General features: G+C 45.2%; 1 protein-coding gene across 1 annotated transcript in view; it reads right to left on the bottom strand.

Annotated features, from left to right (window-relative positions):
• ASIC1 (acid sensing ion channel subunit 1) overlaps positions 1 to 11,741 on the bottom strand; it is a 590,058-nt gene extending 578,317 nt beyond the window's left edge. The window contains exon 1 of the mRNA XM_085600875.1: positions 11,633 to 11,741. Within this exon, the coding sequence (XP_085457001.1) occupies positions 11,633 to 11,687 (55 nt within the window). The 5' untranslated portion in view covers positions 11,688 to 11,741. The remainder of the gene's footprint in view (positions 1 to 11,632) is intronic.
• Between the last annotated feature and the right edge of the window lie 4,070 nt (positions 11,742 to 15,811).

Raw genomic sequence — 15,811 nt, 5'->3', positions numbered from 1 at the left:
GATTATTGGACTTGACGATCAATATCTCCCCTTGCACCCCCACTGCCAGCGCTGTGGAGACCCAGATTGCACGTTTCTCCACTTCGTCCGAGACTGTCCGGGTAGAAGGATTCACTTGCAGTCTATTCAAATAGAGATGGCTACAACAGTGGGCCATCAGTTGTTACTTGACCCCAAGGCTGTGATTCTTGGAGTAATGGATCAATGGGAAGGTAATAACAGCACCAAGAAACTGGTGGGCATAGGTTTTATGTTAGCTAACCATGACACTGCAGGTACTTGAGGAGCAATGACAACCTCCCCCCCTTCCCCTGGTGCCCCCCCTGCTATTGGTTGCAGAGTGCCATAGGGGTATGGATTCCTGTGCATCAACAGAGAAAACAGTCTACCGGGCACAGGGGTGCCTGCCAGGGGACTCATGAGAGAGAGAGAAAGAGAGACAGAGAGAAAGAGAGAGAGAGAGAGAGAGAGAGAGAGAGAGAGAGAGAGAGAGAGAGAGGGGGGGGGGGGGAGAGAGCGGGAGAGAGAGAGAGATTAGTTTTCATCTGTGTGTGTAAAAAATCCTGGTGAAATCAGGCACACAGACACCTCACCATACCCGACTATTCATCACAAAATACTTTTATTAGAGGGGTGTAACACCCCAAACAACCTCCTGAAACTACGCCCCTGGTGCCCTCAGAATTATTATAATATATGTAACATATGGACCGGGTTAAACTATTCACGTACTGGGTGGGGTGACGTCTAGTCAGTTTCCTAACTGTGCGGTTGCTGTTGTGTCTCGACTGCTCGTGTGGATTTTTGCTTTGTTTTACTGTGGAAATGATGATTGCTCTATGTTTTATGTCTGACTCATAGGTACTGTCTGTACTAATGATGGTGTTGTTGATTCCTTTTGCTTTGTAAAATATAATAAACACATCTTATAAAGAAAACATTTCCCATTACAGGCTGAGCCTACACGCCCAGCATGGAAAGTGCTGTGGCTGTAACAGCCAGGATTGCCTGGAAGCTATGGGCCCTGTGCGGTATTCACCAAGAGGGATTTTTGATGGTAAAGAGATCACAATATACCTCATATCAAGCTATGTTACGTGAATTTGTCTTGCGGAGTAGGGTTTGCTGCCCTGCCTTGGGCCTAGTGGATTTACCAGGTTTTTAGGTTTTTTGTAAAAGAACTGAGATTGCGGCTCTGACGTACACAGGGAGGTTGTGCCAGGCTTTGGGACCCAGGTATGACAAGGCTGGTTCACCGGCTCTTCCTCTTTGGATGAGGCGGACGTGCGCGAGAAGGAGGTTGAAGAGTGGACATGTCTGATGAGCACGTGGGAACGGATGCGGCTGTTGAGGTATGAGGGCAGTGCTTTGTATGTGTGTGTGAGGAGTTTGAAACGGGTGCATTTATGAATGGAAAGTCAGTGGAGGTCTTTGAGTTGACTGGATAGGTGAGGCGTGGCGGGTGTCAGGCGCGCAATGCCCATTGGGCTCAACGAGCTTCACCCCCCCCCCCTGTCGTGTGTGGCAGCCCGGGCTGAGACAGCTTCCCGGGCACACACACAGCCAGTTTTTGAGCTGCCAGTCGCACCCGAGTACTTCACAGGTCTTTAAAAGACCATTCACTTGTTAACAAGGCTTTTTTGTTTTTTTTCACCCCCCTCTAGAGCCCCTGCATCTGCACTCTGCCTATGGCTGGAAGAATTAGTCCCCCCCCCAACTTTTTATCAGCCCTGCCCAAAATTTGGCTCTAGTTGCGCCTCTGGTTGGTGTTTGCTTGTGAGTCTGACTGCTGAGTTCTGGATGACCTGGCACCTCTTGGAGGGCATATAGACAATTTCCATAATCCAGCCTCCCGGTGGTCAGTGCTTGGGCAATTGGGCGTGGGTGTAGATTGGGAACCATTTGAGAATTTTCCTGAGGAGTTTGAGGGTGTGGAAGCAGGAAGAGGGATGCGAAGGCTCAACTATTAATATTCTCGCTTGTTCACAAAGTCTAGTGAGGAATGATTATCAACACACATCTCTTTTCCTGATGAATGCATTTTTGAAGATGTCAGGATTGTTAGTAACACCAAACAATACTAAGAAATGCCACCAGGAAGTTAAGGGACCCTGTTCCCAAAAGCCCCAGTTGCCACATAAACAACACTGAACCTCTGGATAGTGGGCTTGTTTTTTACCCCAAACACCATGGTATCAGCAAAAGCAACCGAGCTGCTTGGAAATTCCGACCAGACAGCCAGGAACTGTTATGATGGACATTAAGGAAAGCATTTGGCCTGATGTACTAATAGGTAGGTCCAAAATACAACACTTCTACAAAGTGAGCACCATTTTATGAGTTGTTGCATGGGGTCCCAGAATGACTATTAAAGGGAAGGTTATCCCCGGTTATTTGCAGGTCCAAGAGGGGGGAAAAAAACAAGTATAAAGTAGTAACCTCTTAACTGACCTATATTTCTTTTAGTGTCAATAAATGCTAGACAGAAAATCTTAATGTGAATACATCAATGGCTCCCCATAGGCAAAAGACTCATTATCTACAAAACCATTTTACTTTTTGTTTTTTATTTTTATTTATAAAAAGTATCAAAATACATTATTATTTCATTTCTATGTTTTCTCTGTCTTTCTTTTATCAAAAATATCAAAATACATTATTGTTTCATTTCTATGTTTTTTCTCTTGTAGTTTGCAGTAAATCCTAAAACAAATATGTACATACAGTCATTGATATGAACATAATACTCATAGATATCAGGTCACAGTTATTTAAACAAACCAGAAAACCCCAAATAGCATTGTGAATTCTCTATTCTCACCTCACAAACATTCTAGCATTCTAACAGTCATACCGCACAATAGAGAGAGAAAAAAGAAAAGAAAAAAAAATCTAAATTGTCAAACAGTTTTGTGTATAATAAAAGTGGTTCAATTGGGATATAGTTATTTTTGTTTGTTTCCCAGGATCAAGTATGACAAATAGTGAATCAAACATGTATTTCTTCCTTTGTTCTTGTTTTGGTCGATCCTTATCGGATGGGGTCCCAGAATGACCTTTCTAACAGATATTAATTAGGAAGGCCGATATCTGTTACTGGTTACAGTAACTGGTTAGTAACACTGGGATGGTGGTCTGCAAAGGGGCTTTTTATTCCCAAATGAGAAGAATGTTTTTTAAAGCAGCCCATATTCCTTAAAGGAACTGGTGCTGCTTTAAAACTAACGGGGAGCGTGACTTATGCTAATGTACTTAAAAAAAATTAATGAATAAAATAATTTGAAATAAAAAAAAACATTTGATATTGCACCTAGTGCCTCTTTTTTCCATCCCCCACACTTCCTATATCTTAATCTCACGCTTGCACATTCTGTTTCATTCCTGCTTTTCCTTTGTCACTGTTTCCTTTCTTTCTTTTCCTACTCCTTTCTCCTTTTTTTGCCCCTCTCGCTCTTGTTATGGGTCAAATTCCGAGAACGAAAAATATGTCCCTATTGCCCCACCCTGCAAAAACTAAGCACTGGTTGAAATGAAACTCAACATTAAACATTAAAAAGCAGAAGTGTCATGTACTTACAATTGTTAAGGTATAACCCCCACACACCATTACATTTTACATACTACAGTAGGACAAAAAGAAGGTGGTTGCTAGAGTTTTTGGATTGCTCTTCAACTGTGCAGGTGTTTGGAAGCCAAAAGTCTGTTTACAACACCCTGGGGCAGATTTACAAGCCTCTTGCGCCACTTTTGCGTCACGTTTCCCATGTTAAAAGTGACGCAAACGTGGCGCAAGGGGCTTGTAAATCTGCCCTCCAGTCAAAGAATGTGCCAAAGTATTTTGCGGTTGTAAACCCTGGAGCTTATTTACAAGCCCTTTTTTGCCGCTGGTGCGTCACTTTTAATATGGTGAAAAAGTGACACAGCAGCGGCGCAGGGGCTTGTAAATAAGCCCCTGTGTGATCCGGAAAATCACAGTGTTTGGGACCGCAAAATGATATTCTAAAATGTACGAAACCACAATTGGCATTCGGAAAAGCCTTTTCGAATTTCAAAAAGGAATTTGCAATTCAGTCTGAACTGCAATTTGGTGGAGGCGTGAAAGGGGTGTCCCCCTCCTAATTTTGATTTGCAGTGGGGTGCATCAATGGTTTGTGACCACAACTGCTGTTGCAAACTATTGAAAAGTTCCTGATAACTCAAAGGAGGTGGAAACTCATTCGCAAAAGAGCAGATGTCCCCATTGGAAAGCTTCACCTTTAAGAACTGCATCTTCCCAAACTGGAAAAGTTTTTTTTATGCGGTACCAGTTCATTTACGGAAAAAACAAGCATTTGCAAAGCCAATAGGTCTTGCTTATAACAGAGCTATTGGGTTTGTCAATGAGTTTTTAAGCCATGTGATACAGCGGTGTGTCTCCTGTGCAGTCTACTTAAAATTAAAAATGCTCTATGATGCGGCCAGTGCTGGCTGAACCATAGCACTTTTTTATTATTGGTGGCAGGCGGGGGGGCTTGTGGAGGCAACACTATCAAAGGAGGGGGTGGGCACACTGGCGCAGTCCGTGCTAGCCACAGTATCTGAAGCAGTTATCAGAGCCTCTTTGACTTACACATTTGTAAGCAAGCTGTATTATGGTGACTCAACTCAGTGCAGCAGATGCAGTGACACTGGGGCCCACTTACCCTCATTTGTGGCTATTTTTTTAAGCCAAAATGGGTGAGGTGGGGTGAAGCCAACATTCCTACTTTGCGTTAGGTCCCATGGCACCCTTGCCACAGCATTGGCACCTGCACTACCATTGGGACTCAGCTGTTCATCCCTGGCGCAAAGTTCTGCTGTAAAACGCCCCGTTCATGTCTGCTCCAATATGCCCTTCTTCTGTATTTTAAACATAGTTTGTCTTCCTAAACTATGCTAGTTGAACTACAGCAAACTCCAGTAGAATGGGCTGCACTCGACCAGGGGCGTAGTATAGAAAGTGTCTAGGGAGCGCAATGGGCATGTGCGCCCACTTTATGCGCTCCTGGGGCTCTTTAGTATTACAGAAATGGCTGCTAATGCTTGTTCGGCCCCTTCTGCAATACATGTGCACCAGCACTATCTCTAGAGTGTGTTCTTTCATTTGCATGGAGGCGTGGCCCGTGGAAATTAGGGAATCTCTTTCCCTCTGTGTACGTGATGTATAATGGACACGGGCGGCAAAGGCACAGAAACTGTCAGGAGGTGTGATGCAAAAAGGTGGTGCACTGTCAGTGCACCCCATGATGGCAGCCCTCTGGAGGGGTCCTATGCCCCCCAGACATCCCCTTGCAGGAGGGTACAGTCACTCACTGCGCCCATCTCCAAAGTGACTGCACAATGAAACACGAAGCGGCTTTGAAACAGCTATTCCGTATTTCACTTGAATACATTGCCCCCAGGGCAGCATGAGTTTGTGGCTACCCTGAGGGCGGAGCATTTTTCATAATATGGTGCACGTTCCCTGTTTGCGCACAGCAAGCATATTTAAATATGCGCTGCAATGCATACAGGAAAAGCGCACCCTATCTGCAATAGGGCCCCTGATGTCTTATGAGTGGGATGGTTTCAAGTTGGAAGCGCAGAGACACGAGCACAGCGCTGGAGTGAAAAACTGCGTAAGAAGCGGCTTCTGCCGCTTCGCCCTGAAAGCCTTGGTCCGGTCCAAATCTGCAAACTCCAGCACAGCCACAGGCTAGGATGGTATAGACTACTGCTCGGGTCTCGTGGTCCGTCATGACGTAGGTGCAGTCTGCCACACATCAGTATTAGCCCTACAGAGAAGATGAACTGCCTGGTTGTTTGCATTCAGCTTGTCTAGTTTATAAAATAAAGAAAAAACAGAGGCTGTTTTCGGAACACCAGATCTGCTTAGATCAAAAGGTAAAAAGGAAGCACCAATTATCTGTTTTTAAATTGCTTTCCTGACATCACTAGGGATGAATTTAAATACTATAACTATCATAGGGCAGTATTCATTCTATAGTGTAAACAAAAACGATGACACGAACACAGGATGGGTACTTGTCTTTACTAGTAAATTCCAAAAACATCTTTACAAATAACAATCCTTTAAAATTTGCATCAGCACAACCAAATACGCAGGTGATTAAAGGTGGGTAAGTGAAATATATCCTGCTAAAAGTCCAATCAGTCTTTCATGATTTTGGATTTAGAGAGTAGCCCAAGGCCACACATTGAGCTTTGACTTACTGTATGCCGGTACATGCGGTGAAAATGAAGGCTCACTCGTGAGTAGACACTGAACTCCCCAACTAGAAACTGATTTTGTCTGGCTAATCCCCTTCTCTGAGAGTCGCCCAATGGGAAACAAATTGACTTTCCGAGTCCAAGACCCACCAGGAATAAGTGCTGTGACACAGGCAATAGAGGGAGGGAGGAGATGGGAGCAAACACACGGTACAGACATCATGGGAGGAAGGGTTGTGCAAGCAACACGGTGTAGGGAAGGACACAGAAGGGGGAGAAGTACACACGGGGGGCATCTGAAAAGCTGCACTCTGCTGCATTGTACCAGAGTGCTTAAACCCAAAGAAAAACACCTGAAAGAATAAGCACTGGAAGGGCACAAGTAATGCATCCATGCTCCAGAGGAGGGACAAACACATGAACAGGAAAGACAGCTGATCAATAAGAAGCAAGCAAATGAGAGTGACAATGAAGTCAACCAATGGTAGGTAATGGATGGGCTCCAAACACACCGGTAGGAAACAAAATGTCTTGACGAGACAGTGCATGAGCTGTCTAGGCAAGACATAAAAAGTATCCCATTTGGGAAAGCAGTAATGGTGCTCTGCTGTTCCTTCCTCACCCAAATCATAGTCAGTTACAAGGGAGAACAAACAGCGAGCTGCTTACTTGATATTGATTAGATACTCATGTAAGCCACATTTTTTTAAAAACCAATAAACTGCACGTAGAAAAGCATGACAGATGGTCTGTGAGGTTTAGATGCAGTAACAGGATCCGGATGTCCTCATGCTTACCAAAGCCACACTACAGACGCCTACTCGCACAGAGACTGACCATCTCCCGCCGGCAGCTCTTGCTTTGGATTATTGATTAAATTTTGTAGCACCAACAGGAAGGACCTGATGGAGACTCTCCACCCTTTCAGCGTACAGAAGTCCCTTTCACCATCCTCTCTAGCCTTGTGAAGAGGGCATAAATATAAAAGAATAGACTAAGAGGCTTATTTACAAGCCCCTTGCGCTGCCAGTGAATCACAATGGGTGTCGCACCAGTGTTGCAACCTGCGTGGCTTTTCATGTCCATGTAAATATGGCCCCTTTACACGCAACACTTTGCGTGAAAGGGGCGTGCCATGGGTGTTGCTGTGGGTATTTCCACCTAGCACCCATGCCTTCTGCCACATTTCCAGATTTACAAGAAATCGTAAACCTGGAAATGCGTCAGATTGCTAGGCATCCCCAGGGGAGGTGTAGGAAGGCACAACAAGGATAAATGTTTTCATTTCTGGGGGGCCAGGGAGCCGATGAGGAAGGTCGCGTGAGCTGAGAGCTCTGCGCCGACCCCATGTATTATCCTGCATAACTGAGCCGCAGAATATTGCCGGAGCCCAGGGATTGTGCCGACTGACCTGGAGAGCAGTGAGAGACGCTGCAGGTGGAAATCGGAACATCGCCAGCAACGGGGGACCGAACGGCACGACGAACCCGGGCCGGGCGCTCCCAAGATGGCGCTGGAGACGGCGGCCCGGGGCCTGTAAGGACTCTGGAGACCGAGGCAGAGCGGAGCGCCAGAGGTCGGGAGGGCGCGGCGGAGCGGGAGCGACTGAACCTGTATCGCGGCTGAAGTAATTACAGCAGGGAGCTCCGAGAGGGGATCGGCATATGCAAGTGACCGCGAGGGCCTGTCTGGCTGCAGCGGTGATTAATTGGGCGGTGGAAGGAGGTATGGAGTGACGGAGGCAGACGGGCGGCCAGAGGCACCCCCCAGCTGAGTGGAGTCTCATGGGGGAACCAGAGGGGGCCTCCTCCGTCGAAGATCCGCTGAGTTGGTGTGGCCGGGGGCAGAATAAATGTTTTCATTTCTCCCTGTTTTTTTCCTCTTTCTATGCGTGCTGCATTCTGCAGCACACATAGAACGAGGAAATAACGTCTTGTTCACTTCCTGCACGTAAACAATCATTTAAATATTAAGCAGCACACATAGAAGTTGAAAAATACAATTTCAGATTGTTCATGTGCAGGAAGGTGTCCCTTCCTGCACATAGACAATCATTCCCCTCAATGCAGGCACCCTTGCACTATGCTGCAAGGGTGCCTGCTTTGGCGCATGGCAGCAAATTGTGCACCAGCACAGGGGAAAGCAAAGGGATCCGTCATATTGTTATGGATATGACGCATCCCTTTGCTTTGGAATTAACGGAGAACTGTGCAGCCAAATGGCTCACAGCACTGCGCTGCGTTAATTCCTTGTAAATGAGGCCCTAAATACACAGCGGCAGGCAAGGCATAGACGTCAAGAACAGAAGATCTCAGCCCGTCTGATACGTTTCCATATTATCAAGGGTCTCCCCTTGCACATGCCATGGCATCATTGAACCTGGAGAATATCCTAGGCAATAGCAAACCTCTCAAGAATCAACAGGAGTGCAACACGCACTTTTGTTCGGAAGCCGCACATAACAGTTGTCCAATCAAATGCTGCACTCAAGGTAAACAACATGTGTGCTGAGCCAATGTCCCTCTCTAAGTAGTGTTTCTAAAAGCTCTTTTTCTGTTGATTACACATTGTCTGGCGACAGATGTGCTGTCAAGCCGGACCTAAAAACTTGATTATACCAGTTTGCCCAATAAAAACATTGGCTGTACTTATATTTATAGATCCTGAAGTACCAGCAAAAAAGACAAACAAGAAAAAAGTGCCATACCAAGTTGCCCATTCCAAGACATGAAGGAAATGTATAATACCGCAACTGAGGTTTTAATTGCACGACAATGCATTGCTCAGCCCTACGTACTGGCACAGCTTGTTGCAATAGAAAAAAACACCTTCCCCATGTAGACAGCCGCAGGTAAAAATCACAACCAAAAGTAGAAGTCAGGGGCACTGGGAGCACATCAACAAGGATAGTGAAAACCTTCAGCCACTTACTAAGGTTTAAACAGTAGAAACTGGAAATAATGATAAGGAATAAAATGGCCTCAGGGTCAGCTATCACACCAGAAAAGATGTACTAGTACACTGAGCATGGCTGAGGGTGAGTGTCACAAGGCTTCATCCAACCATCGGTGAAAACCCAGTGCTTACTTTGTAAAAGAATAAGTGCCAGGGCCCTAGTCAGGAGGACACTGTAGCTTGCCCCATCCATTGCCTCTGCTAGTGACAGTACCTTCACAACTAGCAACTGTCACACTCACACAAATGAGACAATTCATATTATTCCAGGTCCCCAAAGCTATGAGAATGGCTTGAGTGGCAGGTATCTGTCATTGTTATGTATATTAAATTAATAAACAGCTGTTGTTGCGCTAATACCTAAATTAGACAGACAGCGCCTCCATGTGGCAGACTGCAATAAGCGGTGCTGACAATTAAGTGCCGGTGCTGACAATTACGCGCTGATGCCGAGCACTGGAAACCCCCGGCTCAAATTAAGCACTGTGAAAAACTTGAGTCTTGGTCAACATCAGGCTTTTAAAATCCTAATAATACATAGATGCCTTTGGAGACAGTGAACGATATGCTATAATAAACATTTAACATGCCAATGTTTGGATCAATAACAGATTCTTTCTGCTAACAAAGCCCGGTGATGAACAAAGAGCTACAGGAGGTGGAGACGGCATCATTTGCAAAAAGGCTATATGATCTCAACCAATCTACATGGCAACCTTAAAAGCCTTCCAAGTATAGGCCTCTATCTGTGACCACCAACACAACCTGAACAGTCACACTCAACAACTTCCATCACACCAGAGAGAACCCCAACCAGCCTGCAATCCCAGGACACAACATTAGCAGTCTTCTCCATGTACGTCCCAAACCTGCCTCTGCTGCAGATAAGCGGCTACAATCAATCTCCAAAATAAAATGGGTTGTAGATTAAATCAAAATCGACCAAAAAAAAATAATAGTGTTGCGTTGCGTATTAGTTCTCATGCAACGGGTGTCAAAAACTAGAAATTGAAAATGCTGCTACCAGAGTCTGGGAATGTTCCAACTCATGCATACAAGCCCGCAAATGTTAGAAGCATTGACAAAGCCAACAGGTCTCATCTTTGAAAGGTTTTACCTGACCATTTTGGTTTGTAAAGGCTTGCTGTTTATACTGACCAGCAAAGGCAACATTATTAAAAACATCAAAAATTGGCAGCTCCAACAGCATGAAGCTTACGCGTGTGTGCACCGTACATGCGTCACCACACATACGCAGGTATGTGTTATGATGCTATGATGGATTTTTTTCACTTTTAATTTACCGTTCCAAGATGGCAGGCGTCCATTTTGTAGCAGTGAATTAAAGAAACAAAAGTGTATCATTGTTTAGAAAGGAGATGCCCAATAGCAAATTCCAGCTGCCCAGCTCTCCAAAAAACTAAAATAAAAAAGGAACAGGAATAGTAAGGCATTGGAGGTGGGGCCGGAGGGGGGGGAGGTAAACGAGGAATAGAGGGTGTATGGGGAAAGCACCTTAACTCCACTAAGCAGATTGTAGAACTGTGAGAGTGGAGGGGCAGGAGAGCAACGACAGAAGAGCAGGAGCTGAAAAACAAAAAAAGTGAAACCAGTTTGGTGAGAGGGGCAAGGGAAGCAAAGGAAGAGCTGGGGAGAAAAAACAACACAGAGGGAGCAAAAAGACATGCACTTCCATGGAGTGCTTAAAGCAAAAGTAAAAAGGAGTTCCCTGAATGTTACTCGTGGAAGGATACCTTTCATCCAATCAAAACAAGCTATTCTCCAGAGGATGGAAAATCACAAAAAGAAGAGGAAGGCAAGCCATCGAATTAGAAACAAAGCAAATGACAATTACAGGAAAGCAGCCCAATGATAAGCAATAGGCTGCCCCACAGAACACTGTAACTATTGGTATTGTACACAAATGGTTTTTCGACAACACACAACAAAAACTGCCTGTAAGGGGGACCTGAAAAGTGAACTGCATTGGACAGAGGCTGGAAATGTGGTATTCATACACAATATTATACATGCTCTGCAAACAGATACATCTGTGAAAATCTGAAGACATTCACCACTCAAACACAATCGAACCTGGTTCCACCTCAGCATAGAAACTTTGAAAGGCATCCATAGTCATTATCAGACATCCTTCAGGTTTAACCAAAATTAATCACCTCCACAGCATTCAAACAAAAAAATCCCTAAGCACACAATCAAAGCAAACGACACCAATGAGAACAGGCAACAAAAACACATCAGCAGAATTAACCCGTACAATCATTCAAAAAGATACAGATCCCTCTAAACGTCAGGGCTTTGATATTTTTGCTGTAGTTAATACTTCAGAGACCTAACAAACACAGGGTTCATGTGTTCCTGTTTGCTAAGAAAGGCTCCTGTGACCCCAGGATTTTATTTCCTGGTTCGTGTCCATAATTTAGGGTACCTGCAGTCTTTATCTTAGCCTTGGTGACGTCCTTCCTTTGGATTCGTGGCGGCATCCTGGAAACTTCCAAATCCCACGCAGAGTTTGCAAAGTCTGCAGCACTGCTACAAAGTGGATTCTGCAACTGAGAAACTGATACAAAACGAAGGCAGGCGTTGGCTAGGAAGGGGAAACGTCTGGTTTCAAGTACAGAAGGGAGCTTTGTAGTGGTTTGTTGTTCCAGGAATCACTTGGAATCGGGCCAGAGAAGGAAGGAAGAAACGAGGGATGGATCCCTTTCTTTTTAGATGAAAACAAGGCGTCAGTGATCCACAGACCAAAATTCCTCAAAAAGGAATACAGTGTTTTTTTGTGCTTGTGGAATGACCTTCGACTCAGCGTACTATGGGGCATCCGCGATTAAGCTGGAGTTTTGCACGTGTGGTAGCGTTACTCCTGGTAGAATTTCCTCCTATGTCCCTGTAGAGGCAAGTGTCTTGCACACATGTGGTAGAATTACCCACAAAACAGTTTACTCCTGGATGTTCCTCTTGTGGCTGGCATCTCGCTTGAATTGCAAAATTACTCCAGCAAAATTGATTGAAGGATGCCCCTACTGAGCCTGGCGTTTTGTGTGTTCATGTTGTAGAATTACTCCTGGCACAATTTACTCCAGGATGATCCAGAAGAGACCATCTTGTGTGGTAAAATAACTCCAGCAGTGGTGATTGAAGGATGTCTCTTTAGAGCAGTGATACTCAAAGTACGGCCCGGGGCCCAATGGCGGCCCTCTTGACCTTTACATGCGGCCCCCCTGGTGAACAGCAGTATGAGCTGCTGTTTAGTTTCTGAGCACTAATATTCAGAATTATTTTTTTAAATAAACAGGCAAGCTTTTATCAACCTGCAAATAAATGTTTACCCGTTTATTTAACATTTTCTTTAAACCTTCTTACACAATCCCTGACCCACCCAGACCCCCTACCGCCGTCAGTGCGGCCCTTGGTAACACCACAGACCATACTTTGTGGCCCCTGGGCAAATGTTTGCGAGTACCCATGCGTTAGAGGCTGGCGTCTTCGGTGTCTCTGTCATAGGATTACCCTGGGCACAGTCTTCTCTTGGATGTATCCCTGTAGAGGTTATCCTCTTGTGAACATGTGGCAGAATTACCCCTGGCACAGTTTACTCCAGGGTGTGCCTGTGAAGGATGGCGTCATACCTGTGTTGTAGAAGTATTCCTAGCACAATCTACTTCAGGATGCCCCTGCAGAGGCTGGTATCTTGCATGACAGTGTGTAGCATTACTCCTGCCACAATGTTTGCCAGGACATCCCTGTAGGAGGCTGGTATCTTGCGTGTGTGTGGTGTGAAATTACTCCTGGCAAAATATTATTCAGGGTGTGCCAGTAGAGACTTATGACTTGCTTTGTTGTGTTGTAGAATTGCTTCTAGCACAATCTACTGCACGCTGTCTCTGTAGAGGCTGGCATCCTGAGTGACTGTGTTGTAAAGTTACACCTTGCACAATCTACTGAAGGATGTCCATGAAGACTCTAATGTTTTCCGGCTCTATGTTTCAGGATTACTCCTGGCACTATCTACCAGAGGATGTCCCTCTACACTTTGGAGTCTTGTTTGTATGTGTGTGTTGTAGAATTACTCCTGGCACAATCCACTGCTACATGTCCGTATAGAGGTTTGTGTCTTGTGTCTGTATTGTGTTTCTGCAGAGGCTGGCGTCTTGCGTGTCTGTGTTGGAGAATTACTCCTGGCACAATCTACTGCAGGATGTCCCTGTAGAGGCTGATGCCTCTGTGTATGGTGCTAGGTAATAGAAAGTATAAATATGGAAGGGGTTGGTTTAGGTAGAATGTAGAATGTATGATGCAAGCAGGGGAATGTGGAATGCATAATGCAAGTGCTGGAATGTGGAAGGGTGGTGGATGAGTTTGAATTGTGATCAGTTGGAAGAGGGGCTAAAAGGAGAAGGATGTCAACACCATTGACGTTTGCTATTCCTACCTGCGTGTAACTAAACTACATTTTGACATACTGAAAACAGACTACTCATCTTTCCCACAATACCGACGAGCAGACAGTACAACCAACTAATCAGCCAGTAGCTTCTTGATCATTAATGCTACTGTGAGGGTGTCATTGCGGCAGTGAAGAACAAGTTACTATTCCAGGCAACACTTTCGTTGGTAGGGATACTATCTAGCCACAGATTCCTTACCTCAGAATATTCCAAGGCATCAGACTGGATTCGGAATTTTTTTTAGCAATCCCCCTTGCGTGCCAGCAAGTGGCATCATTCGACTAAGCATGGCAAAAATGGTGTCGCCCACGCCAGATTTGATGAGCACGGTGTCTTTATAGGCACCACCCCACCTCAGTTCTTGACCATTTTTTTCTGCAGCAGAAGCACAAAGCTAAGCTGTGGAGGAATGACTAGTGTGACTGAAGTTGAGAAGAGAAGGTTGGTAAGGAATCTGTGGATGAATAGACTCTCTACCAGATAAAGCGTTACTGAAGGTAAGTAACTTGTTCATCTGATAGAGACTTTTTAGTTGCAGATTCCTTACCTTAGAATAGATACCAAAGCAAATCTCTCCTTGGAGGTGGGTTTTGCAGATTGTTTCAGACTAAGAAGTGGAAGACCGATCAGGCAAAGTGTGCATCTTGTCGGACATGACTGTCAAGGCCATAGAGTTTGGCAAACGTGTGCAGCGATGCCTATTTGGCTGCCTGACAGATATCCAAGACTGGGACACCTCTAGTTAATGCAGTGACCACAGCTGTAGCTCTGGTGGAGTGAACTCTAAAGCTCTTGGGGATATTTTTGGCTATTGCATAGCAGATCTTAATAAAGAGGATGATCTATCGAGAAATTGTTCCCTTTTGAATTCCCTTCCCTTTATTTGCCCTGCAAATCCAACAAAGAGTTGTCATCCACTCGAAATTCTTTGGTACAATCAACATAGAACTACAACACTCTTTTGGATCCAGGTGGTGGAGTCTCTCCTCTTTTTTTAGAAGAATGAGGAGGGGAAAAAAGGTAGGCAGAGCCACCACCTTTGGTAAAAAGGATACCGAAATCCTTAGAACCAGTTTGTTTAGGAAATATGAAGTGTAGAGAGGGTTATTGGAAAGTGCTTGCAACTCGCTAACTCTCCTGGCAGATGTTATCACCACAAGGAAGACAGTTTTTTAGAGTTAACAGCCATAAAGGGCAGCTATGCATCTGCTCAAAAGGGGAACACATGAGGAAGATAAGAACTCAATTTAAGTCCCATTGCGGCATAATGAAGGGAGTAGGAGAAAATATATGCTGCAAGCCTTCAAGGAATCTAATCACAGCAGGTGAACTTGAGCAGGGAAGATTGATCTGGCAACTGTAGAAAAGCTGAAATGGCAGACAGATATCCATTGACCAAGCCCAGAGGAAAGCCTTTCCGGGCCAGGGATAAAACAAAAAGGAGGACCTCAGACAAGTGTGCAGACAGAGGTTCTACTGACTTAGATGCACACCATGCCACAAAATTATCCCACCAGCAGGCGTAGATGCTTTTGGTAGAAGAATGCTTGGCTGCAAGGATTTTGGGATACCATATTCTTCGTACTAGTCCGGAGACACTATGATGACCTAGGCTCAGTCATTCTTGATCCTTTTGAGAACTCTGGACAGGAGTGGCATAGTCAGATAGGTGTACAGGAGTCCTGCGCTGCACTTGAGATTAAATGCTTCGCTAATCAAGAACTGCCTTTGAAACTCCGGTGCGCAAAAGTGCTGACATTGAGAGTTCTCGGCGGTGGAAAATAGATCCAACCAAGGCTCTTCTCAATCTCAGAAAAGACCTTGCACCACCTCCGAATGAAGAGGCCATTCGTGATCCGGTAGGTATCGATGTATGAGATAGTCTGCTTTGGTGTTCTGAGAGCCCACAAGCTTGTGAATCACCAGGGAAATACCCTGACGTCCAACCATGTGCAGAGACTCAAGACCACTTAACAGAGGGTCCACAACTTCACTCCGCCCTGTTTGTTGCAGTAGCACATGACAGTGGTGCTGTCTGTGAACACCTGAGCTAGCACTCCTGTGATCGAAGAAAAAAGGCTTTCAATGCCAGTCGGATTGCTTTCAGTTCCAACAGATTGATGCAGAGCTGAGATTCTGCTGGAGACCCGAGTCCTCCG

Source organism: Triturus cristatus, chromosome 4_2, assembly GCF_964204655.1.
Source record: "Triturus cristatus chromosome 4_2, aTriCri1.1, whole genome shotgun sequence".
In the NCBI taxonomy this organism is placed as follows: Eukaryota; Metazoa; Chordata; class Amphibia; order Caudata; family Salamandridae; genus Triturus; species Triturus cristatus.
Note: the sequence above shows the minus strand (reverse complement) of the source record. Positions and strands in the feature narration are given on the sequence as shown.